General features: G+C 38.4%; 2 protein-coding genes across 7 annotated transcripts in view; both read right to left on the reverse strand.

The window, feature by feature from the left end:
* The window catches only part of RRP36 (ribosomal RNA processing 36), a 38,686-nt gene extending 32,029 nt beyond the window's left edge, over positions 1–6,657 (reverse strand). Inside the window, exons 1-2 of one of the 3 annotated variants that reach the window (XM_039324508.1) lie at positions 6,443–6,657; positions 3,384–3,849 (exon numbers count right to left, since the gene is read on the reverse strand). In XM_039324508.1, coding sequence (XP_039180442.1) covers positions 3,384–3,816 — 433 coding nt within the window. In that variant the 5' untranslated portion in view covers positions 3,817–3,849; positions 6,443–6,657. Of the gene's footprint in view, positions 1–3,383; positions 3,850–6,233; positions 6,419–6,438 lie in introns of those variants that run through there. The other 2 variants (XM_039324509.1, XM_039324510.1) reach the window with 2 other exon arrangements.
* A 214-nt stretch (positions 6,658–6,871) lies between these two features.
* Positions 6,872–27,429, reverse strand: part of LOC120299568 (neuronal PAS domain-containing protein 4-like) — a 31,253-nt gene continuing 10,695 nt past the window's right edge. For 2 of the 4 annotated variants that reach the window (XM_039324494.1, XM_039324493.1), the window contains exons 3-10: positions 22,569–22,735; positions 18,566–18,726; positions 18,035–18,140; positions 15,748–16,000; positions 14,661–14,770; positions 13,252–13,396; positions 10,387–11,321; positions 6,872–7,190 (exon numbers count right to left, since the gene is read on the reverse strand). In XM_039324494.1, the coding sequence (XP_039180428.1) occupies positions 7,156–7,190; positions 10,387–11,321; positions 13,252–13,396; positions 14,661–14,770; positions 15,748–16,000; positions 18,035–18,140; positions 18,566–18,726; positions 22,569–22,735 (1,912 nt within the window). In that variant the 3' untranslated portion in view covers positions 6,872–7,155. Of the gene's footprint in view, positions 7,191–10,386; positions 11,322–13,251; positions 13,397–14,660; positions 14,771–15,747; positions 16,001–18,034; positions 18,141–18,565; positions 18,727–21,413; positions 21,493–22,568; positions 22,824–27,429 lie in introns of those variants that run through there. The other 2 variants (XM_039324496.1, XM_039324497.1) reach the window with 2 other exon arrangements.

Below are 27,429 nucleotides of genomic sequence, written 5' to 3' on the forward strand. Positions count from 1 at the left end.
TGAAACAAAAGAGAAACAAGTGAAAGAATGTATGATAAAGTGGGCTAAAAATTAGTTATAATACAGGTAAGTCCTTGACTTACAACCACAACTGAGCCCAAAATTTCTGTTGCTAAGCAAGACGGTTGTTAAGTGAGTTTTGCCACATTTTACTACATTTCTTACCACAGTTAAGTGAATTACTGTAGATCATGTGACCATGGGAATGCTGCAATGGCCAAGTGAAAGCAGTCATAATTCACTTTTTTCAGTGCCATTGTAACTTTGGCCATTAAACAAATGGTTGTAAGTCAGGGACCACCTGTATAAAGATGGAACAATGGGAAATATGTGGCTAAAATTTACAATATGTTATACTCTTCAAGATAATTCTTATAAAATGATATACAGTTGGTATATGTCACCACAGAAATTATCCAAAATGTACAGACACTTCAGTTTTATATTAGAAATTTGGTCAAGGGACATGCAAAGAACATAGAAAATTCTGGATTCAAATACATACACTGATTCAAATATTAATATACAATTGAGGCCAGAGGTTTTTGGGGATTGATTGATTGATTGAAAAATGTTATGGAATTTTTTTTTTGCACATGATAACTGCAGTGACATTATTGTATATGGAAACTGTATATAGTATACTGTGTACCACCCCTGGGCCGTGGCACATTGGGAACCGGGATGCTGAAGTGGAGGGTGAGAGAGGCAAGTGTGCGAAACTTCATTTGAGCATGCACGGGATTTAGGTTGCACATGCGAAACCATTTCTCCCTGCCATCGGTCTGCAGAACCAAAAAGGTTGGGGACCCCTGCTGTATATGAAAAGATTCAGCATTGCCCACAGCGAAGGAATGGCTAGTGAAGATGATGGAACTTATTGAGTTGGCTAAGTTGACTTCTTTGATCAGAGAAAAGACAATATTTATCTTTATTGCTAACTGGAAACCCTTTATAGACTTTTTGCATGAAACTAAAAAAAATAATTTGCAATTTCTTTTGATGATTATATTGATTATAGAATTATTAAAATTTTAATAAAATTATATTAAAACAAATGAAGAAACAAAATCACACAAATATCCAATTATTATATTTCATTGCTTCACTCCTCCAGTTTCAAAATGTATAACTCTTAGTTTTTCCCTTCTCTCAAGACTTTTATATACCCCTCTCTCACAGTCACAGAATGGCAGAATTTAGACTCTCAGCTTATTCAGTTCAGGATATTGATTTCTTTCTTCTTTTTGATCATATTTCACACATATTAGAGGTGATATTGATACGGGTGTTTACAAGTCCCTTTACTTTTTTCACAACCAAAAATTGTTTCTCTCATGTTCTGTATTAATAACATGAATAAACAAAAGCATATGTTTTATATCAATCCACCATATAAACCTCTCACCAGCCCTCTTTCTCACTGATCTAAGTCTGAAACTAAATTATTTGTACTTATTTTGTTCTTAAATAATTTTCTGTATTCCTTGCAACAGAATTTTTTGCCATGGCCAGGTTCTGTGCCACCTAGAGCCACATATTACTATTATTCATGACAACTAATTATTCCCCCCCCCCCATCTTCTATTTTTCTTAGATTTTGCATAAGTTGGCTGTCAGCATAAAAAGAATCTCAATTCTCATTTGAAAAGATTTCTGGGTTCTATAATAATTATGAATACATGGCTGCATAACTCCAAAACAGTGAAAACAACATGGATTGACATCAAATATTATTTGAATATATTTAATGTGCATGTCTTCTCATCTAATCTCACTGCTTTGAAAGACAGTCAGGTCAGATTCTGATCAGATGGATTTTATCACAGCCTAATCTTTCTGGATATCCAAACAAGAATTCAAATACCAACTGAAACCCTGCCTTAGGAAGTCTCACCCAAGTACATTTATGATCACCATATCATATTGCTTATTACACATAGGAAATGTATTTTCAAGATGAAAAAAAGCTTCATTTGTTCTTTATTAATGCTCCAGGCTGCTTCTTGCCAACAGTTTCACAATGCTCTAATAAGCTCATTCTGTAAAGGAGACCCTGCACTAGTTTTGGCTGAAAGCTGAAGCATCTATTTATGACACTACACTGCAGTTAATTCTTAACAGACATGACAATGAAAATAACTTCTATGCAATTATCAAGAGGCAAAGTTGGCTTTTATGTAGTAGCTAAACTGATTCATTGTAAGGTACAGATACTTATTGCAGCAGTCAATGACTCATGAAATGCTCATTTTCAGCATCAGTGCTCATTTCCCAATATTGTTTTATTCATCAAGCTTTGAATTTTCAACAAGCAATAATATTGGGAAAGGAGATTATCAAAGAGTGTCACATATTTTCCTGTCTGTAACCAGGGGCACATGATTTCATATGGCTAAGTCAATAAAGAACAGATAAACACCAGAATATTTTATTAATATTTTTTAAAAGGTATTAATTATTGTTATCTTCTGCCATTAATTTCTTCCGCTTACTATTTCTTACCCTTTTTTTGCACTTTGTACAAAGTTGTTTACTTGACAAGGAATAACATGCTAGGTATACATGTATGTAGGGATTAATTCCTTTAATTTAACCTACTATCATAATAATGAAGGGAAAAATAAATTGTCCAATTTTCTTTAACTCATTTGATTCAGGTTTAAAAAATTTCTCACATAGCATTGTGAAAAAATGTTATCTTTCTAAAGATATCCAGTATTACAGATTGTTACACTTTTTAACTCTAACACTGTTGATTTTGCCCCAACTGAAAAGCAATGTACAGCAATGCTTAAGTATGTGAATCTGGAAATCTTCAATTCAAATCTCATTTTTCAAGAAACCCACTTAATTTTATTACATAAGCCATTATGTCCTTTCCTTTGTCTTCTAATTTGCAACAGAATAATAATGATAAGCTTTGCAGCGAATGCTGAATTTATTCCTGAAAAGAAGTCTGGATACTCTTATTATTCAACATATATACAACCATTTAAGCTAGTTCCATATTTTTATGAGTCCTTATTATTTCATTTTGTTTAAAACATTTAACTATAGTGATTAAAAGAAACTGCTGAATGGTTATCCCATTTTCTTGGCATCTTTACAACATCACATAGAGAAGTGCAGCATGTCCGTATGTCATGCAGAAAGGGTATCCCTGCCAATGCTAACAAAATAAGTGACAGATATAACAAGACAGTTATATAACAAAGCCAGCAATCAAGAGAACAGTTTGAGGACAATTAAATTAAGCAGATAGTGTCTGTTCACTGACATGATCCCAAAATTATTTAGAAGAAGAGGAAAAAACTCAGAACTGCTGATCAGTGACACAGAGATGCACAATTTATTGCATTTTTCTAGGCATCAATGTTTACCTTTTGTTAAATCAGGCCTTGAAGAAGGCTGGCTTGCGGTTTCTTCGGGGTCTTCATTACTACTTTCTGATGCATCACTGTCAGTTTCATCCCCATCATCTTCATCGCTCTCTGTAGTATCACTGACATCATTATCACTCTCCACTCTCTCATAATCACTGTCATCTGACTCCTCTTCAGATTCTTGGCTAGGTGAATTCACTTCGGGCAAGAGTTTACGTCTTTTGGCATCATCAGCACTTCCTGCAGCACCACCTCCCATGCTGCTCAAAACTTGTGGAGATCGTTTTTGGCCTAAGAGTTTTTGATTTAAGATATTGATCTGCCAACCGATATCCGGAGTCTGTACGGTTGGAGTCTTACTGTCCTTACCAGAGGAGGAATTCTTCTTTTGGGGATGGCCCCCAGCTTTATTCTCACGCAGCTGCTTCATGAGGCTTCTGGTATTTTTGTATGCGTCAACTCACTAGTTCAAGTAAGAAAAAAAATTTCTATTAGCCTTCATTTCATTATAATTCAATAATAGAAAATGGGATTGGCTGTCTAATTATATTTCTCAAATTTGAAATCATCTTATGCACATTCCCAGATGAAAAACAGCTGCATTAAAACAGTTAATAAACTAGGAGTTTATAAACTGGGAAGGAATTATGGCACTGTACTCATTTGATAACACTTTGTGAAGTACCCCTTCTGGATCTGCTCCTGAAACAGTAAGAAGCCACTAAAGTTGTTCAAAGCATCACTGCAACTGCTTAAGAAGTCCTTCCAAGATCTTCTGGGTTATTCACGTGCATGCCCAGAAGACACTTCCGGCAGAATAGTTAATGAAATGGTTGTTTTGAAGAGCAGATATGGAAGTTACTTCACTTGTGGAAAAAAATATCTTGTTGAATTATTTGCCCAGCCTCGGATGTATATTTCCTTATCTAAAGACCTGTGGTAGTAAGATTCTTCATTAAAGAATGCAGATATCTCTTTCTCTTTTAACCTATTATATATCATCAGAGACACATCTAGCAGCATCTCTAATTCCTTTACATTATTATATTTCAGGTATGGATGCCATCTGCTATTTGAAATGTTACAAAATTGAAGAGATGAACAGTGCTTCCATTGTGTTCTAAATTGAAAAGTTATATGAAGATACCTTTTAAATAAAGTAACCAATGTGGGTGTCAGAGAAGTAGCTTGTTGAATTATTCCAAAGTTCTGCTAACTGAGAGAACCTAAATTCAGCTCAATGTTCACCAAGTAATCTTACTTGCTAGAGCCAGAAAGAGATCTAACGATCTTGAGTAGTAAGTTTTATATGTATATGAGACATTTTATACATGTATAATGTTCAGCTGTTTAAGAAAAGAATGGTAGGAACCCAGAGTTCGTACATCAAGTGATTTAATAATTCCTTTTAGTGTTAATTTCAGTCACATTAAAATAAGGAGAAGAAACTATAAATTCAAATATTCAAAAAAACAAGCCCAGTCTTTTCTTAGAGTCTATGAATTCTTCCTAAGCTATTACCATCTATTTCTCTAAACAGGTTTCAAACTCTAATTCATAACTAACACAAGAGCAGTAATGTATTTCTCTCTATTGCACTGTAGGAAGAGGAAACTACTCTGTCCAAAGCTGGTATTTAGTAAAGTTAAGCAACCACTAGATTGTGCTCTGAACAAGAATTTTAGTTCTTCAAGGAAAAAAATCTAATATGAAGAATCCAGTAGTTTATTTTCTGACCTGATCCCTTTGTTACTAAAAGTGTATTAATTGGGCAGTTTCAAAGTAAATCAATGTTATCAAACAAATCTATTATCAAACAAATCAATATATATTGATGTAAGAGGTTTTGTCAATATTCAAGAGCAGGATATTGCCAATTATTAGATACAAGAGCTAATTAATGAAGAAAATTATTAACAGGTCATTGTGTTGTATTTTAGAGTGTTTTAACAGAATTTCAAAATTTGGTAACTATATCAAGCTTTGCTGTTCACTTATTGCTTGTGGGATAGAGGCAGGTTAGACTTCTCTGCAATTTGCTGTAAGGCTGATTCTGATGGAGTTACAGTATATAAGGCTGGATCTTCTTTAATTGCTCAGAGATGACGTAGGATAGCAGGAGCGACCAGCCTTTTACAATGATATTTCTTTTACAATGATATCTCAAGTTCTATGCTTTAAGCAGGTAAAACAAGGCAAGCAGCTTGGCATGATTCAGATGTTTTGGACTATAGCTTCTACACTTCTTTGCTAGCTGGAACTAAAAAGAGCTGAAGTCCAAAATTGCTTCCCCTATTATAAAAGAAAGAGGTGCCCTAAAGTTTAAAGTCTGTTTCTGCCAGACATAATTAAATGTTCATATTTCACCACAAAAATTAATTTTAAATATTACTTGGGACTCTAGCATGCAATGACCTACAGTTAGTACCTATAAAAACATGGCAGTCTGTCATTGATGGAATTTTTCTAACATGTAGGAGCTGCTATTACAAAAGTCCTCCTTTTCACATTGTTCACATAAAATGTGGGAAACTGTAAAAGCAGTACTTGCTGTCGATTTTCTCTTTGTGATTCTGTTAAATGAAGCAAATGGGTAGACAGGCCACTGCTTCACTAAAATTGTGATGGAATATGTTATCAATGAATCCTAGAAATGCCAAACCTTCATTACTGGTTTCATGTAGGTATTTCAGGAGACATTTAAAAATGTTTTATGGTTTCACCCCTTTGAAACTACCAGCAATCTGTTATTTCCCTATTATCCAAAATGAAAAGACATACAGTATTGCCTCTGAACTTGGAAGTTTCATTGTATTGCCTTAGATTTTAGCTAAACAGCAATTTTACCAAGTCTGTGACAGGCCAAGTAACGATTCCTATTAGTCCGCCAATTTTGCAGGCCTCCAATGTTACCCTTTCCCACTTGCTAGTCGGTGACAAAGTGATGAGTGGTATCCATTCGAGGGGAGTTAAGGGTCTTCCACCGGAAGAGGCAGTCTCTAGGAAAGGATATGCGAACAATCGGGAGGGAGCTGTAAAATACGAGTTCTACCTGCCTATGACAGGCTGCCCAGGCTTATCCCACACGATCACACTCCGTCCCTCTCCCCGGCCTGCCTCCACGATCTCCCCGGCCTGCCTCCTCGATCTCCCCGGCCTGCTGGTAGGTCACGCCGCCACAGCTCCTTTCCGTTTCCTGGCAATGGCACGACTGGGGGGTTGAGGGTCGCGGAAGTCACAAAGAGCCGGGCACGTGAGTCAGTCCAGTTACGCATGCGCACATAGAAATCACCATTTCGGATCGCGAGGGCAGGAGGAGCTTTCCGAAGAGAGCCAGCCTACCCGGAGGTCCACCCCGCCTTCCTCTTGACGTCATTCGAGTAAACAGAAAGCGCTTGGGAAGGTTTTACCGTAATGCCTTTATTTACAAAAAAACGGGTGAGCCCGCTCCTCCGCAAAAAAACCCCGCAACAAGCTGCCCCCCCCCCGGATATTTGCTCTCAGGAGTGGTTAGTCAAAGTCATTTCGGTTTTGCTCGCCGCAGCATCAGGAATAAACAGCAAAGTAATTCGGGGAGTTCGGCTATCCGTGGCTTGATTTGATGCCAATTCCGTTCCATCCTTCCTCCAGGGCCAGGGAGCTCCGTTCCTCTGAATCTTGTGCCACGATCACTGATTCAGTCCTAATCACGGCAACTGAAATGGGTTGCACCTAGATCGTGTTGGAAGGCGCGCGTGGCTCATTTGCAAGCGCTGGCACCTCTGGAGGGTCAACAGAAAGCGGCGGCTTCCTCCGCTTGGGCCCCTGTGGAGTGGAAGAAGAAGAATAGGAAAGGGCATTCCACAGGGAATTTCTTTCTCTGATGCTCCCCTTCAAACCTGAGGTTTGAGAGGGTGACTGGGGTGGAATACAGATATTCTATTCTATTTACAACCACAACTGAGCCCCAAATTTATATTGCTAAGTGAGACATTTGTTGTGAGTTTTGCCCCATTTTTATGACTTTTCTTGCCACATTTCTAAATTGTATCATTGTAGTGGTTAAATTAGTAACACCCTTGTTATGTGAATTTGGCTTTTCCATTGATTCTGGGAGAGGAAATTTCAAGGTTTTGCATGCTTATAATAATAATAATAAAATTGGAAGGGATCTTGGAGGTCATCTAGTCCAACCCCCTGCTCAGGCAGAAAACCTTATATCAGGGCTAGGCAACCTTGGCTCTTTTATGACTCATGGACTTCAACTCCCAGAATTCCTGAGCCAGCATGGCTAAGCATTGTAACCTCTCCCTTTCCCCTCAGCATTGCCGGCTCAGGAATTCTGGGAGTTGAAGTTCATGAATCGTAAAAGAGCCAAGGTTGCCTACCTCTGCCCTATACCATTTCAGACAAATGGCTGTCCAGTCTCTTCTTAAAAACTTCCAGTGTTGGAGCATTCACCGCTTCTGGAGGCAGGTTGTTCCACTGGTTAATTGTTCTAACTGTCAGGAAGTTTCTCCTTAGTTCTAAATTGCTTCTTATAAATTATATTAACCCCACTTTGGGCTTAAACTTTAGTTTTTGATATTTTACAGAATAAATTGCCAGAAACAACACCAGTTTTTGGCAACCGTGTTCATAAATTGTTTCAAGGAAAGCCAAAGAAAAAGAAAAACGTTGGGGGTGGACTTATGAGCTGCTTGCAATCCTAGGCTTCAGGTTGCCCATTTCATGATATAAACTATGATTTACCGATCACAGTAATTGGGTATACAACATCCTGGATGTGTATTATTTACACTGTATATGACCCCTGCATCATGAGATGTGGGCAACAGTATGTTCACTTCTAAGGTAGTGTCTAGAATAGAGTTTCCCCCTTGCTTAAAGCAATATGGACATGTTTATGCTAAATAGATCAAAAGTGCCCAATACATTTTTACGGTATTATTACAGTATTATTAAAGTATATTGGCCATGTTATGCTTGTGAATTCATTGGAGAAGGCAATGATGCTAGGAATGGCTAGTGGACAAAGAAGGGGCAAGCAAAGAACACACTGACTTGATAACATCAAATCTGATGCAAAGTTGAATATGCAACAATTGAAAGAAGCAGTGCTTAACAGGATAGCATGGAGAGCCCTTGCCTATAGAGTCACCAAGACTCAGACATGACTAAATGATTAAAAACAAACAAATTGTTACTACTATGAGCAGGAAATACTCAATGTGGAATGGGTATGACTAAGACTGGGAACTTAGTCTGCATATTATCATACTAAAAGCATTATATGAAAGACTATTAACCAGTAGAAATCAAAATCTATGGGCCTACGTGGTAAAGACTATGGCACATGGAAGATTGTGGTTTGGGATGTAAGACAAATGATAAAGAGCATGAGTTAATGAAATGAAAAAACATAGGTATGCTGTATGTCTATGGAGATTCTCAGTCATCCTGGTCATGGTTGTCCCAAAGGTGGACTTCCTTGCTTTTCTTCAACGATGTTTCGCTTCTCATCCAGGAAGCTTCTTCAGCTCTAACTGGATGGTGGGGAATGGAAAGATTTATATTCCTTGTAGGTAGCTGGTCATTTGCATTCTTTTAGAGAGTTTTGAGGCCACTGTGGTTTATCTGTGTCTTCAGGGTCATCTGAGTAGTGCAAATGGATGTGGAGCCTTCTTGGAACTGCTGAAAGGACTGTGTTGTAGACTGGAGATAGATGTTATCGTATCCCTCCCCCTCTGTTGAGAGAGAACTGTTCAATTTTGACAGATGGTCTCTTTGAACCCTCTTTCAAACTAGCAGTTCTCTCTGTCCAAAATGTGGACCTTGCTTTCTTCAAAAGAGTGGCCTTTGTCTTTTAAATGCAAATGGACTGCTGAATCTTGTCCTGATGGATTTGTTTTCCTATGTTGTGCCATGTGTTTATGAAGTGGTTGTTTTGTTTCCCCAATATACAGATCTGCACATGTCTCACTGCATTGTACTGCATATACCACGGTTGCTCAGTTTTTGTCTGAGTGTTTTATCCATCCCAAGGTTTTATCCAGACACAAACATCCAGACACAAACTGATATATGCAGTACAATGCATAGGAGAACAAATCCATCAGGACAAGATTCAGCAGTCCATCTGCATTTAAAAAACAAAGGCCACTTTTTTGAAGACAGCAAAGTCCACATTTTGGACAGAGAGGACCACTGACTTGAAAGAGGGGTCAAAGAGGCCATTTATGTCAAAACTGAATAGCCCTCTCTCAACAGAGGGGGAAGGATACGACATCATCTATCTTCAGTCTACAATACAGTCCTTTCAGAAGTTCCAAGAAGACTGCATTTGCACCACTCAGGTAACCCTGAGGACACAGTTAAACCTCCGATTCTCTAAAAGAATGCAAATGACCAGCTGACTGTGAGGAATATGAATTTTTCCATTCCCCACCATCCAGTCAGAGCTGAAGATACTTCTTGGGTGAAAGCGAAAAGTCTTCAAAGAAAAGCAAGAAAGTCCAGTTGTCTCTTGGAAAAGCACCTTTGGGATAGGTATGCTGTATCACTTGTGAAAGGGGAATGATGTAGTAATCTGAATGAAGATAATTTGAATTTGTGGAATGGAACTGCAATGAAAGTGCTAGCATATAAAAAGATATGAACTAATATCATGTTGATTGTTGAGAATGTATAAAAATGTAGAAATCTTCATTGAATAGTGATAAGATCTGTTCCCCATTCTTTTTCTTCTCTTATAACTTTAATTTCTTTGACTTACTATCACTTATTCCTTTTCTTCATTTTTGTATAACATTGTTTAATCCAAAAGAAAACAGTGGTGTGTGTGTGTGTATACACAGAGAGGGATAGTATACACATGGGTGTGCCCAGTGGATTTCATCTAAAAAAAAATATATCAGATGCTACCCTAAGTCAAACATGACAAAGTCTATGCAGGATCATATTAAGTTCAGTGGTTATATTGTTTTTAAATAGTACTACTGTGATAAAAGCGGAGCCATACCTTGCTGATATATGTTATAGAATTTTCCATCCCACTGGGAATCATGCAGATTGGAATCAGATGATACAGAGAAAGACAAAGGAGTTGTTTCTGGTACAAGTGTCTGGTACATAGAAAGCTGCAACTGGGTATTTGCTAAGTGAAAATGGCCTGTTGGTCTCTGTTCAGAACTGGCTTGATTCTGGACGTCATGATCTAAGAAGTTGTTTAAAATACTGGTGATGGTTTCTTCATCCACTGATATTTCTTCTGAAAAGTTAATGGCTCCATTAGCCCCCAAGTCGTGTCTTGCCACTAGAGGGGCAGCCTCAGCAGGATGCCCAGGCCAGTGAATGCCAAGAGACTCCTGAGACCTTTGCTTGGTGTATTGAGAGAAGACTTCAGCCAGGGAGTGGATTTGATCAGCTAGCATACTGATAGCCCATCTGTCTGAATCAAGGCTCATATTCATTGCTGGAAACAATACTGTAGATGGCCTTTCTGCAAATAAAGGAGAAGAGTCTATAGAAAAGCTGCTGTCAGAGGAAAATGTGTATTCTGGCGAGCAAAGAGCACCAGGGTTGCAACAGGTCAGCCTATCCTCTCTTTCTGGGCATGAGAGATACTTGTGCCCTTCAGCAGAGGGAAAGGGAAATTGGGGTTCTTGAGACAACTCCACACTGACGGCTTCAGTCTTCCTGTTAGGGACAGTCAGACTGGTTGGAAATGGAGACTGAAGAGGAGCAGGAATCATTTTTACATTACAAGCCTCTGGAAGTTGAGAAGAAGAATATTCAAGGGCCCCTTCCCTGGCAGGTTCTTGAAGGAAAAAGTTGACTTCATTTGACTTCAATGGCTGTAGTGTGTTTCCAGAACAATGGCTTTGTTTTAAGGAAGCTGGAAAAACACCTCTGGGTGAGGAGTCTTGGTTCTGGATATAGAGAGCTTCTTTGTCCCTGTGAGAATATAAACAGTTCCATGGAGTCGAGCATCACTGGAAATCACACAGAGTCACAGGCCTCGCCAGCGAGGCTAAATGTAGCTTTTTATTTATTATATATAAGAAAACTGACTACAAGCTTCAAGGCATTTTCACAGCCGATACCATTATGAACATTAATAATGCAGTATAGGAAGCAAAAGAAGCCATTTGTAAAACCAATCTAACACTGAGCTAATTCAGATTGCAAACATAAGCAATGTGTTAGGAGAAAAATAAGGAGCCTGAAAATTAAATTCAAGCATCACTTGCAGAAAATATTTTGATCTGAACTGACAATTCCTTTAGCAATTATAATTGCGTAGGGACAATTAACTGGGAGATTTAGAAATTGTAATTTAAAAATGCCTGAAGAACATCAGGCTGAGAAAGTGTAGTCTATATTTGAGAGCATTCTGATGTTGACTTAGTTCAGGGGTAGGCAACCTTGGCTCTTTTATGACTTGTGGACTTCAACTCCCAGAATTCCTGAGCCATGTTGGCTCAGGAATTCTGGGAGTTGAAGTCCACAAGTCATAAAAAGAGCCAAGGTTGCCTACCCGTGACCTAGTTTGTATGGGACCTAGCAGAATCTGACTGATCTTAGAAAAATTAAAGATGATTAGATTTAGTTATAGACCACCATGAAATTGAAGGGTTGTAAGCTAGTTTCTTTCCCTCTCTCCCTCTTCATCCCTCCCTCCCTCCCCCCCTCCCTCTTTCTCTCTCTCTCTGTCTCCCTGGCGTCATCACAGATCAAATTGGATTCATAGGAGACCTTAAGGTTTTCGTAGATCTATTTTTTCAGTTAATCAATATAAGCAACAGAATTCTTGATAAAATGATTTTTTGGACACTAAATTCAATACAGAGTATGATTTGAAGAACTATTATAATAATTTAATATGTTTATCTTTGATTTAGGTAGTGTTTGTCCTGCTTTCACAGACACTTGAGAAAAATCACTTCTTCTAGTTATTTTATCAACCTTTTCATCTAATTTTTTTTTAACATAGCTAATGGCATTTGTGGTAGCACATATTTCTGTGTTAGACTGGATGTCTCTAAATAGACATTTCTGATTGCAGATCAGAAATCATAAATGCCTCTATTTCCTTCAACAGAGCAATCGCTTATTTCACCCATTGCTTCTTACCTCCCATCTAATTTCCGCCAGCTGCCTTCCTCCAGCAGACCTGGAAATGAATAGGATCAGGAAGTCTGCTCTAGTGGGGAATTTTTATTGATTTTATTGACATGATATTACCATGTCATCCAATTATTGTCCTGCTGTACTTTCTCTAGTTTGTTGAATGAGCCACAAGTAACAGATTCAAACTTTATGCTCAACCCAAAACCATGATTTACAAATAGTAAGTCTCTACATCTTGCTAAGCCATTATGTGGCTTTTTATGGCTTAGTGATGTCAGTACTGTGCTTTGTAAATCATGGTTTAAGACTTCACACAAATGCATAAAGCCAGTCAGTTGTGGTTTATTCAGCAAACCATGGGGATACACAGGATGACAAAGATTGGATGATACTATGATGTAGGTGATTGATGCAGCCATTTCACTCTAAACGTCTAATAGTAGTCCACATGGCACATGTAATCAACCACAAGTAGCTGAGTTTATGCAATATTCAACCCACAAATGAAACAAACTACATTTTGGTTTAGCACAGGGGTCCCCAACCCCCGATCCGTGGACTGGTAACGGGCCATGGCATGCCAGCAACCGGTCCACACAAACAAGCAAAGCCCCATCCCACAGGATGCAGGCAGCACACAAAACCACATACTTTCCAGTCTGCAGAAAAACCTCTCTCCACAGAACTGGTCTCTGGTGCCCAAAAGGTTAGGGACCCATGGTTTAAATATCACTTGAGCTGTCAATGTTTTTACCTGAGGATGTGGTTTGTGCAAGTGATCAGCTTTCCTTTTCCGTTCTCCATCACTGCAGTGACTTGCACCCAGACCCAGCTCAGGTCCTTGCAGCATAAACGTACAATTACATGCTGATTCTGTTTCCCAGTGCTCTGTGCTGAAACTATAAACATTTAAAATAAATACTCAGATAAGCCATTTAATGTAGCAACATAACAGGAAGAAAGAAGGAGCCTAGATTAAGTGAAATCTCTTCCATTTTTCTATATTCCCAAGGATTTCAAAAGGGATTTATTGAGTTAACTATGGATTCTAAATACATATCTTTTAAGACTTCCAAAATATACTTGGATTGGAATTTGGTATGGGTGCAAGGATGATACATAGCCTTTAGATACCCCTTCTCTAAGTTCTCACATCAGTTCACATATTTTTTCTGCAACCGTTACAACTCAGTAGGTCAAGCCAATAATAGAAAGCCCACATATAAATATACTGAAGATGATTCATGCCTAAGATTATTTGGGCAGCATGACTTGTAATTGGTATGAAAGATTATCATTTTTTTATGTCCAGATACCTACTAAAAGATGATTACTAACATAGCAAGTAGATCATATCAATATCCCCTCAAGTGTTCTGCAGAATTGTGAAATGTTGTGAAAGTCTTAACATTTACACTAGGTAGATGTAGCAGAGATGGAAGCAGGAACCAGACTTTTACAAACTAACAATTATGAAAGAAGCAATTGGAGGGTAGAGTCTAGCACCGTTTCTCAACCTTGGCAACTTTTAAGATGTGGGGACCTCAACTCTCAGTATTCCTCAGCCAAGCTACTGGGAGTTGAAATCCTCACATCTTAAAGTTGCCAAGTTTGAGAAATATTACCCCTAGAGCAATTCTTCAGAATGTTGAGATTGAATTAAAACTACCAAAAATCCTTGGCTGTATGGCTGACATTCTGGCCATATACTGTAGAATGGGAGTCCATTATATTTGAAGATAACTGGCGGAGAAAGATTGCTGGTTTTATTATGTACTATTGCACAGCTAGCTGTATTTTGTTTTTATAGGACCTGTTCTATTATCACCATTTTATTGGTCTCATGTATATGCTTTTAATTTGTAACCCGGTCATAAATGTTATTTATTTGTAACATTTGTGTTTCATTGGTGGTTTATAGATGTAATGAACAGAATAAGGGACCCTGTCCGATAGTTAACAAAGAAGATGTTATTGAATAACGGTTCCTGCTGTCTTCAGATAATATGATGAATTATTAGGAATAATGGGATTTTTAATGGCCCATGTAAAAACTGCTGTAAGTTGCTCTTTGGAAATACTTATGATACAGCAGAAATGTGCAATCGTTCCTTCGCCAGACTCCAATGAAGGATATTAGTCTGTCCCAAATGCAGTACTCACTCAGGTTTCTGTGCATCTCTGCCCCTCTTCCAGTATCTTCAGGATGCAGGAAACAATACCAAGACTGACCAATTAATTCTTCTTTCTTATAACCAAGATGATAAATAACACTGAATTGAGAAAAGAACATGTATCACATAATTTAATAATATCCTTGTGATATTTCTGTTGTGAAATGGGCAATTGTGATAAATAAACATCAAGTGTATATCTATTGTTAGAAAAGCTATTGTTCAGAATAGAATTGCCAACTCTTTACACGTAGTTCTTGACTGGTCAGTCTCTTAGCAAGTGTTCAAACTTATGACAGATCCCGAAAATGGTACTTACAACCTAAATTCGAAGTTCTGATGTCTGCACCCCCAAAATCACATGACTTCACTTTGGGTGCTCAGCAACCAGCCCTCGTTTATAGCAATACACTTAGACTTATATACCACTTCATAGTATTTTATAATCCTCTTTAAGCAGTTTACAAAGTCATATTGCCTCCAACAATCTGGGTCCTCATTTTACTGACCTCGGAAGGATGGAAGGTGGAGTCAACCTTGAGTCCGTGAGAATCGAACTGCTGGCAGTCAGCAGAATTAGCCTGCAATACTGCATTCTAACCACTGTGCCACCACAGCTCTTTATAGCTGTTTGCAGTACCGCCCCCCCCCCCGTCATATGACTGCAATTTACAAAGCTTTTGCCATGTTTACTTCCTGTCTCTGGCAAAAAAAAAAAAAAATACCCTATAGCAAACAATGGGTTTGTTTAACAACTGCCATTAAAAAGGTCATAAAATTGGGTGTAATCATATGGTGACCTGCTTTATAAACACGGTAACTTATGAGTGAAATTGTGGGCTCCATTATGGATATAAATCAAGGACTACCTTTACTATATTTAGCCTTGATTCTATGGGTTTTAAACTTTGTAATCATCCTGTATTACCAGGTCTTTATGCTACAGATAACTTTATCTGCTAATGAATGCAAGCTAAAACATACAGTTTTAAGGCAGATTTCCCTTGTGTGGACATTTGGCAATTTTATCCATATCATCTCCAGGTAGATGCACACCCAAAAAAAATTGGCCTTACTTTTCAGTCATTTCAGCAATCTTCATATCTAATGTATGCTGGCTCTGGAAGGTGAAGTTCTGGGACCTATTGTTCCCTTCTTCAACCCCATGGAGGACAGGAGCACAGAAAGCAACAAAAGTCAGAGCAGGAGAGGCGGAAGTCAACTGTGTGTCAAGTGAGAGGAATCTACCCCGCATGAGTATTGGACGGTTCCTTCCATACTTAATCCGAAAGGCTCTTGAGGTACACATTTCAATGATGAACTCAATTTCTGCAGAATAAAATGGAGAAGAATACTTGCAATTTAATGTCAGGTTGAAATTTGCACTGCAGGATAAAGTGTAATCATGTAAACTGTCATGTGATTTGTTTTTGATTTAATGTGTTGTGTGAACTCAATCATAGACTATTCAATAAACAAGTTACAATTTAGCATAAATTATAAACTGAACCATTTTTCTCACATTCATGGCTGACAACTTAAGAACGGGTTATGATAGTTTTCTAATTAGCTTTCAATTTTACTATAATTCTATACATTTCACTTTACCCAGTCTTTATAATTCTGGTTACTGAGTACTGTACCTATATACGGTACACATTTTCCAAAAAAAAAAAAAGATACATACAAACAGTTGGCCCAGATGAGAAAAAGTAATTCCAGAAAGGTGTTGCTCCAAATTTTTGTGATTTTAAATTATTTATTTATTATTCTGGATGAGATTATGCTGCAAATTATCATAACTTATAAGGAAGCAAAAAATGGAAACAGGGTTAATAGTTTTTAACTATGGTAGTAACTTAAGAGGAAAAATACTGCAAGTTATTTACAGATACTTTTTAATATTTTGCTTTTTCTGTTATTGCTTGTATTGTAATGCAGTACATTGAAAAACATTTAAAATGCCTTCTTATTGCCCCAGCTCCAGTTGAAATCTCCTCTTTCTAACAGCATGAAAATCTAATACCCATAACTTTTTCTCTATAGGCAACACAAAAATGTGAAAATAAAATTTCTGAATGGGAGAATACCTAGAATGGAGAAAAATTAGCAGATTTCTCCTCTTCCTTTGAACCAGAGAGCAATCCTATTTAATATTTGCGTCTCCTGGAGGCACCCTGATTATATATAGACCAGATTTATGCATCAGAAATAATAGTTTATTCTAGACGCTAGTTTATTCTAGAACAGTGGTTCTCAACCTTTTTAATGCCGCGACCCCAACCGGTTGTAAGTCAAGGACTACTCAACTGGTGCAGCACCATTTGCAGAATGGGACTTTTGGCGGGCTCAGCAGGGCAGAGACAGCCTGGACAATTCCTATTGGCTTTGAAAGCCAATAGAATTAGACTCTATTCAAGAGAGTCTATTCTATTGGCTTTCAAAAGCCAATAGAATAAAAGGGAGTAGCACAGTTAAGGAAAAGGGGGAAAAAATGGCAGACTGCATTGTTTGGCGACCCCCGTGAAATGGTCGTTCGACCCCAAATGGGGTCCCGACCCACAGGTTGAGAACCACTGTTGTAGAAGATGACATACAATCATCAGAAGTTTTTTCAACGTGTAGGAAGAATATCCACCATTTTGCTCAAGTAACGAGGCTGGGGCTGAGGAGATAACAATACAAGTACAAATTCTGGTGCAACCTGTCTGCCAGATCTGTAAGTGCCCAACTGATAGGCAGTTTGCTCTAGACTAGGCCAGTGTCTACTCAGCCTTAGCCTAAAGCCAGCCCTGTGCCCTATTGATTTCCCTAGGATTAAAGTAGGATAACTAATAATTATATTCCAATATGTTTGTCAACAAGATTTCTTACACTTTTTAGTAGCACAACTGCTCATTGTTGGCCACCCGCTATGGCTTGTACTGGCAAACAAAAAGCAAACCTCAGATTTAACAGCACTTCAGCATTGCCTATACAAGGCAAGAGCCCTATCAAAATGTATCCCCACTTACTTTAGGCAAGCCTACTATTGTCTTGCACAAGCAAAGAAGGAAGCAAGAGTTCAGTGTGAGTTAGTGACTTATTTCTAAGTTGCTTGCCACTACTTTAGGAATTCCAGCATTCATTCAAAATTATACAGACCATATTAGTGTAACACACAAATCAAGACTCAGAATTGATGCAGCAGAAGCAGGATATAGATTGGCAATAGGCAGCAAACGTTATGCCAGCATTGTTTTTTTGCCAACTCAAAATGGAGAGCATTTGAACTCAGTAATTAGAAAAAAATTGCTATCTCAGAAAAAGATTCAGTTGCCCCCTAGCTGGAAAGACCTTTTGCCAACCCCTTCTTGTCCTCACCAATGCCTGGATGCTGATGGGCAAAGCTGAGTTTTTCTTGTATGATCCTGCTTGCTGTGCTGTTCAGAAGATCAAAGATGGAGTTGCCTTGTGCTAGGAGTTCTACCTAGAAAAATGTATAATAAAATATCTTATTTGCAATGATCTTTTCCTCTAAGGATCTGTTAGGAATAAGTGCTATTTCAGTCTGAAAATATGGTCCTGAAAGTTAAGCATTTTTAAAACAATATTTAGATCCTGCAGGGCTCTAACAAAAGCTTCAGGGTTTTAAGCAAATGACACTCTAACATTTAATAGTTGCTAACGGTAGCAACATAGTTTGCATGCCAAAATCTGAACCATTTCTGTTTAAAAGAATATTGAGTAGCTATGTTAGAAAGGTTCTTACATTTAATCTTAAACCACTATTACACAAAATGGACTAGCAGCAGAATGGAAAGTTCCATTATATTCCTGCCAAATCTAATCTCTAAAGTCCATGCTAAGTACGGCATGATGGAGTGCCTCACCTTCTGTAATATTGATGCTTACCACAGAAAACCCAAGGAAATGTGTTACATTCTCAGAGAGATAGGCCAATTTGCCTTTTGCAGTGAGAGCTAGAATGAACCCAGAAAGTGAATGCATCAGTTCTGGATCTGCAATAGCAGCAGTAGCATAAGCTGGTTGTTCAGATGTCATTTGATGTGAGCCTGGGAAAACAAAAGAGTGGTACATGGATTCTATACATCATTGGGTAAAACTCTACATGGAAGAAAGCAACAATTTCCTGCTATCATACATACAAGGACATGCATTCAGTTTCATAGCAACTATGATTATTGGTCGAGCAGGGACAAAAATAGCCAGAGAAATGATTGAAGCCTAGGAATTGGGCCCCTTGACAGTCAATAGGAGTGCCGGTTTACTTAGGAGCTGAGCGGCACAAGGAAACAACAACTAACAACTTAATAGCCAGCCATCAACATGCTAATTAACAATTAAAAACTACACACAACCAGGAACCATATAAAATCAATGCATAGAGCAGCCCAATGCGCATAGACTTGAGAGAGAGAAGTTTCTTGATGATGGCTTCTGGCATAAGTCCGAAAGTTTGGAAGAATAAACCTTTGATCCTGGTGACTGGCTCAGGTCAGATCCTGCAAAAATTTTTGAATCAAGGTACATCCAAATCTTCTAACTTAAAAAATGTGTATAAAACTCAGGATCCATTACTCCCGTGTAACTGAAATTTTGAAGATGTTCACATTAGTGGTGTTAACAAAGTTGTAGCATTGTCACCATAGTTATCATATAATCATGATTTCCGATGCTCTTGCCAGGTTCCCAAAAAACGAAGTCAAACGGGAACCCAGCAGAAGGTTGGAAGTCACTCCTGCTCCCATTGTTGTTTTTTTTGCCCAGCCACGCTAATTCTGTTTCTCTGTTGAGGTAAGAAAATTTCTCTGAAAGGATGAGTCATCAATTGTCTAGTCCAGTGTTTCTCAACCTTGACAATTTTAAGGCATGTGGACTTCAACTCCCAGAATTCCACAGCCAGCAATGCTGGCTGTGGAATTCTGGGAGTTGAAGTCCACATGCCTTAAAATTGCCAAGGTTGAGAAACATTGGTCTAGTCAGTTTTACTAATTGATCTAGTACGGTGAATTTTTCTCCCACAGGATCAGTTGTAGTGAAACTGATGCAAGTCTGGCTTGTTTTCTCCCAGATGAGCTCTTCCCTCATATTTTAGATAGAGAAAAATATTTTTTCAGGAAATGCATTGAGCAAAAAAAAAAAAAAAAAAACAGAGCCTGCCCATCTTCAAATATAATTATGACAGAATATGACAGGTCATTGTGTCTTTCACTTTCTCAGGGTATCTCAGGGTATTGCAAAAATATAGATACCAGAATAATTAAAAAATACAAAGGCCTATTGGTTTCTGCTCTGATCCTCAAAAGGAAAAAAAATCAAAATAAAAGGGAAAACAGAAAAATCTTTTTAGGTAAAAGACACCTTTGGGGAAACAAGACATGATGGAAAACATGTAGGACTTGATAATGCCAGCTGTTGCATGCAGCATGGCTGCATTTTATGGCCTATTCTATGCTTCCCTTAAGCACAAATAAGTGTGCATAATTATTTCCATGTTTGAAATTCATTGATGTTTTAAAAAAAAAAAATCAGCACCAGACATTAGTAACACATAGAATCAGATCTTTTCTCTATTTTCATTTTCTGATCATACATACACATATATTTAAATTGCAAGTGCATACTTATGATAAGTAGGATGCATATGTGATATTTAAATGAGTTAAAACCATAACAAATAATAAAAACACCATAAGGAGTTCTCTTTGGAATAGCATATACTGCTCTGAAAAATATGTATGAAGAGATTTAAACCCTCCAAAGGATTATAACGGGAGCATTTTTAGTAGCCAAATGTTGCAAGTCATTTGGTTTTGCAGCCAGAAATCTGCACTCAACTGTAAAAGTAGATGGAGCTATGATGTAAAAGTGGAGAAAAAAATAATACATGTTAAAAAAAATCTTTCTCTTTTAATTTCCTAGTCAGTGAGGCATTTGAGGTATGCAATGGGTGTGAAATTCTCAGATAATTACAGAACACTCACTAGGCATACTTGCAGTGCAGAGGCTATAAGTTGTTTCTCCCCATAGACATAAACATCCAGTCCTAAAGTTAAGGTCTGGAATGAAGTATATTATTTAAGTTAACCTCATATGTTGTAAGGAAGAGCCCACAGATAAGTGCAGATTGGAAGCTCCTTCGCAAAACAGATTTAGAGGATAGAAATGTCCATACGGAGACAGAGGAAGTACAGAGTAAAAACAGGCAAGATGTACATGCCAAGGATGGTTTAGATCACAACATAATGTCTATCATCTTGTCAGCTGGAGAGCCCACCCTCCCTCTTCCATCACTGCAAATGCCACTGTTAAGGTTTGCATAATGTCAGGATAACTGTATTTTTTTATAGCAGTGGAAAAGCATAAAAGGAGGGGATTTGATTCCCAAGGCAGTACAAATACAAATCCTCTCAGTTTACAACAACTGCAGTTGTTATGCAACTGTTTCAGTTATCAATTATGATAAAATGACAATAAATCACAAGGATTCATAAGAAAAAAGTTAGCATAACTAGCACAGATAGATATTGATCCCTATTGATCCTGTCTGAGTGGTTAGATCCCAGGACACATCCAATGTAGGCCCAGTACTCTGGGATCTTTTTGGATCAGGTTGCACTCTCAGAAAACCTAAATAGGAGTCAAAGACTGTGCTGTAGATTAGTCACAGCTATTTTTATACTTGGGTCAGTATGTGCAGGCAGAAAAGATTAGCATTCTAAAGTAACATGCAACTTACAGGCATTTGGGGGCAGAACGACCAAAGACATGGGGTGAAGTTTGAAGAAAATGCTTATCAAATTGTTGCTCCAAGAGAACTACAAAAGATGATAGAATCAAGAAGCTAGCTGATTTTGACAGAGCTTGGATAAAGTTTCAACTGGGATAAATGTACATTCCTATATTTAGATATGCCCCCTCCCCCAAAAACACACACACACACACACACACTCTGGAAGGAAACCTGTCATGGAAATAGAAATGAAAAAGAATGGGTGTCTTAGACACCTTCCATATGCAGCTAATATGAGATAATGAGCCATGGTGGGACATTGGTTAGAATGCAGTATAATTGCAGGCTAACTCTGCCAACTGCCAGCAATTCAACCCTGACCAAGTCAGGTTTGACTCAGCATTCCATCCTACCAAGGTCAGTAAAATGAAGACCCCCATTGCTGGGGGCAATATTGCTGACTCTGTAAACCCCTTAGAGAGGGCTGTTAGGCACTATGAAGCAGTATATAAGTCTATTGCTAGTGCAGATTCAATTGTGTGAAGCCAAGAGAAAACCACATTCAGTTTAGGGAACCTATAAGGTACATACAAAGTAAATCTGGATTTGACTACAAATGTCTCTGCACTTTTCTGGTTTTCTGTGTCTGCAGGTGAACATTTTCAAATCTGAATTCTGAAGGAAATGAGATAGACTGAGACTTTCAGCAAACAGAAATGGGAGGATGTCACATGGTAATCATAGTTTGAAGTAAGTGATGACTCACTACTTTCTATTTTCAGGAGCAGTGATGACTTCTTTACTTACCTGTACTGTAATTCCTAAAGTACATTCACATTCATCATAGTCAGTTCTCCTTTCCATTCCCACAAACAAAATCAACACATGAACCCTTCACAATCTTAACTATGTTTCTGAATACAGACTGGTAAACTGCTTCTATGGCTACTGGTCACATCTGAATATATGTCTCTATGTAGGTGAAAAATTGTACAATATGATATAGAACGTACTCCTTGAATATTAGTTTCTTTCTGCAGTTAATCAAACTTTTATAGGAAGGTCAAATGATGTTTAGAGAAATACAGTATGATTTGATTATGGCTAAAGCTGGCATTCATTAAACAAATTACAGAAAGTGACTTCGAATTTTTCTTTTACCAGAATTAAAAAGTTGAGTCTCTCGTATATGGAAGCAGACCAGAGCCATGGTGTGGAGATATGAAAGTTGTTCCTTCTCTTGTTCAGAGATGGGCAGAAGAGACCGAAGAGTCTGCAGCTCCACATTGATCTGATCCCGACGAGCCTTGGAGGCACTTTTTGTTGACCTGCAAGAGTGCAAAGTATGACTCATACAGATCTGTTCTTCTCCTATTTCCATCCCTTTAAAATATGTTTCCTGATCCTCATGATAGATTAGAGCAGGGCTTTTTAACCTTTTCACCCATTGTACCACTTTTAGGATATGGCAATATCCAAGTACCACCAGTCGCCTAGCAAGGTGTCAAAAACTTGATGATCAAAAAAAAAAAAAAAAGGAAAAAAGTGATAAAGCATAGGTAGTCCTCGACTTACAACAGTTCGCTTAGTGACTGTTCAAAGTTACAATGGCACTGAAAAAAGTGCCCCCCAAGGGACAGCCAAGCAAGACACTTGCCTGCCCACCCGGCAGCGCTCTTCCTCCTGTCTGAGGTTTTCATTGTTGTGAGCATTTCTGTTGAGGATTGGCAGCAGGGGTGGGGTGGGAGGGTATTTGGTTTTTATTCCCCCTGTTTGATGGGTGGTTGCAGCAGGTTTTGGTCACTTCACATGACCCTGGGACACTGACCATCATAAATATGAATCAGTTGCCAAGCATCTGAATGTAAATCACAAGACCCTGGAGATGCTGCAACATTCCAGCTGATCAGCGCTTCTTCTGGGCTCAGCAGAAGCGCCAGAATCAGCGCCGAACTCCAGCTGGAGCTTGGTGCTGATCCTGGTGCTTCCACCGAGCCCTGACAGCCCTGCAGCTCCAGCCATCTCTCGCTCAGGCTTGTGCGGTGCTGCTACCCGTTCAGCTCATTCTCCTCCCCCACTACCACTTTTCTAGAATGATAGCGTACCACCTGCCAAGTGCCAATGTACCACAGGTGGTACCCGTACCACTGGTTGAAAAGCCCTGGATTAGAGCAAAGTTTCTTAATTTCAGCAATTTTAAGATGTGTGGACTTCAATTCTCAGTATTCCAAATGTTGGCTGTGGAATTCTGGGAATTGAAGTTCACACATCTTATAGTTGCTGAGATTCAGAAATACTGGAATAGAGGATCTGATTTATACATCGTCAATTTCTGCAGTTTTTACATTATGAACTCGTGCATAGCTCTAAGGTAAAAAGCACATTTAGTTAAACATTATTCTTTTCTTCACTATGGGTTTCCCCTTTTGGAATGATAATTAACTAATTTTATGATTGGTACTTTGTCTGATCACATAACATTTCCATAATCATATTTTTATGTTGGAATTAAGGGGAAATTTTTCAAAAGTATGTTTCTCAACTCAAAACTATATTGTCATCTTTCAGTGATACTTTAATCCTTTTCTTTAAATTGGGTAGGATGAGTCATTGAAAAGAGACTGGAAAGATAATTGGAAAAGTGGAGAAACTGTGCATATATGGATGGATACATGTACATTCATGTATTTGGAGCTGGCAAGGCTTTATTTGCCCTCCCTTGCCTATTTGCAACCTTCCCATGGGTTCAGTTTCCTAGCTTTTCCGTCCAAATGAGCAAACACAATCCACTGCCTCAGGAAACAGCAGGTATATAACTATTCCTTGGCTGCTGTCATCAGCTGCTTGAGTTGTCTGTGTCATTATACCTAATGATAAGGGTAGCCCTGAAGTAATAGTTGAAATTATCTTACCTTAGTTAATCACAGTCAAACTGTAAATCAGAGTAGAATCAGCATGCTAAGAATTTTCATACATATCTGCCAAATAAATGGCCAGTGCTAGCTGAGGAGGGGGTTAGGGAATACAAAATTTAGAATGGGAACCTGGGATCAAAATGTTGGACCATGCCCAGCAGCTCTCTCTGTGTAAGCAAGGCTCATTAGTTTCAGCTTGGATGGCCAATGAAACAATGACGCCATCATCCTAAAACCTTTGGGACAAAGCTGTTTTAGAGACTGAACATGCCCTTACCATGTTTTTCTGTCACCAGGTATTATGAAGCTTTGCCCATTAACAGACCTACTGGGTGGGAAACAGATTTTAATGATTGTATCCACTGTAACTGCCACATACAGGAGTTTTTCAACAGCATCCTCAAGGGACTCACTAACATTTGAAATGTTCCGTAGTCTGAGAACCCTGACTACTACTTAATTGCAGTCAGTTTGCTGTATGGCCTTAAGCAAGTCATTCAGCTTTCACAAATGAAGCCAGAATGTTAATTATAACTCCTATTCTGTAAGTGTTAAAAAGACTTTCCTTAAAATAAATATTATGTTCACTTAAAAGTGTCAAAGTCTTCCTTATCACTGTCCTAACAGCAGAATCTAATGTATGTTTTACTCAGAAATAACTCATTACATTAAATAGGACCTAGTCTAAAGTAAACATGTATCAAATTGCAGGTTCAGCATAGAACTTTCAAAGCTTTTTTCAGTACATAATTTCTGTATGGTCACAAAACATCTGTTCTTTGAGACTGACTTTTGCATGTGAAATGCCATGTGCCCTAATTAAACATTTCTAGCAAGCTCACAATATGTCAGTGAAGTTTAGTGCTCATTGGTAAGGCTCTTTTAATGGGGAGGGGTAGGTTGTGATTTGGGGAGATTTTGAAGACTAGCAGTATTGATTACTAGTTGCCATGCGGTCTTTGAATGAACCACAGAGAGGAAAATTCTGAGTAGACAAAAAGTAATGTGGGATTTGCTGCCACAACATGTAGTTGTGGTCATTGTGTGTATAAAAGGGATTCAATAAATTCATGAGAAAAGGCTGTCAGTGGATTTCAGTTGTGTGGTTTATTAGGGCTGGTCATAAGGAGCTCCAGAGCACCTTCAAACAGCTGCACATTTTTCTGGAATAAGGTTTCAGATTGATTAGGGGACAAAGCGTGCCAGCTCACTGAATATACAGTTACTGGATTCATTAATACAATAAGCTAAGGCCAAAGAAAGCACCTAACATAGTATGATTCATGGACTCAAATCTCCTTTTTGTGATGGCAAAGTTCTTCCATTATGGTTTTTATTGACAGGCTTGCATGACATGCTCACCCTGCAGTTAACACAATTTGCTCAATTTGCTCAGTTCTCAGGGTTTTGTGCATTGAATTCATTGCCTGATTTATGGTTCAAGCACATAATGTGGACACAGCTAACAAGCCATTCAGTCATTCTGAGTTCCAGCTTAGTGTAGGGAAGAGCAGATGAAGATGAGTTCAACAGAAGAAAGAGAATAAGAGGTTTGAATTGATTTCCTCCCATCCTTGAGACTGCAGAAAACTATACCAGCATGAATTTTTCTGTCCCATTACTGATCCCTATCCCACCTAGTTTGGCTTTCTTATAGTCATTGACTTCACTCCATCTACCGGAGGGATCTATTCTACTCTGTTATCTAGTTATTCCATCTATTCACCCAATGTTGGTTTCTTGTTGTAGCCATCTGACTTCATTCCAAGTAATGACTGCAAATGCCAACAGACGTACATCTTGAGGCAGTCCACAAGGAATTGAAGGATAAAGGAGAAAATGCTACTTTAACAACAGCACAACAAAGAATGACACAGGACTGTCTCACACAGGCTGTGCCTGACATAAAGGCAGCATTTATTATTATTGGATTTATACCTGCTGCAAATAGAAATATCCTCAGAGGTTTACAATATATCCATCACTATGCAGCAAAACAAAATAAAATAAAAACAAAAAATCAAGTAAATCAACCCTTACTCACACAGATCTATAAACTGATGACATTCGTGTCTCAAAGGCTCTTCAAAGTAGCTCTATTTTAATAGCTTGCAGTAAACCAGCACCTTGGGGGCTGAAGGGTGGCTAAAGTGCAGCTTTAAGAGAAGCAAAAAAAACCAAGTCCAAAATGTTGCCAGGGCATTCTTGTCATACAGTGAGCTACAATAAATATATATTTGGCTTTGTGTGATGCATGAAGTCAGGCAATTTGCCTGGTGTTACTGAGATGTTAGTAAATTAGGAATCAAGGCAGTGAGCGCTATAGGATTTTCTTGGTGATCATTTGCTCCACTATATCTGAAAGCTGGAAAACTGGTCAAGCTGGAAACTGCAGCATGGCAGCTGATGTGAAAGGAGTGAAGAGGGAATGAGGCACAAAGGAGGACAAAAGGAATCCCAAGCTTTTCATGAATGAGCAGGAGAATTTGCAGCTTTCACACAGGGCTCAGAAAAAGGGCACCATCTGCTACCTACCTTTTATCTACATGAAAGCTAAAAGTGTCTGCCTCTTATTGTCTAGTTATCGCCAATTCAGTTGAGGAAACATTCCTCCAGGTGTAAGCTAGCACTGGATTTTCAGAAAGCCAAATATTCATTACTTTCTCTGCAAATTCTCTTTGTAAGGGAATACTTTAAAAAAACCTTAGAAAATGGTGATCAATAAAGAAACAACAGCAGCAAAGAATTTGGGAAACAAGAAAAGGAGCAGACTTATTTGAGAGGATTTGGTGTTATCTAAAACGGGCCACTCAGTGGGAAAATTCAGTATGCAACACACCATTGTAGCTTATGTTCCCATGACAACCATCATGCAGCCATTAATTTGTGTAAGGAATTGGAGGCAAAGAACTTAAAGTATCAAAAGAACTTGTAAGGCTTAGTAAGCTCAGCTTTACAGCTAGCTTTTTTTTGTTGTTGTTGTTAAAAAAAAATGTGGGGAGCCTAAGTCCAGCTGTACTTAAGCCATTGTGCACCACTAAATTAATCCAAGTCCTTGCTGGGCCTGGGTCACACTGCAAATTATTATTATCATAAGCCTGAAAGCA

The sequence above is a fragment of the Crotalus tigris genome, unplaced genomic scaffold (genome assembly GCF_016545835.1).
Source record: "Crotalus tigris isolate CLP2741 ecotype Arizona unplaced genomic scaffold, ASM1654583v1 scf7180000024302.2721777, whole genome shotgun sequence".
Lineage (NCBI taxonomy): Eukaryota > Metazoa > Chordata > Lepidosauria > Squamata > Viperidae > Crotalus > Crotalus tigris.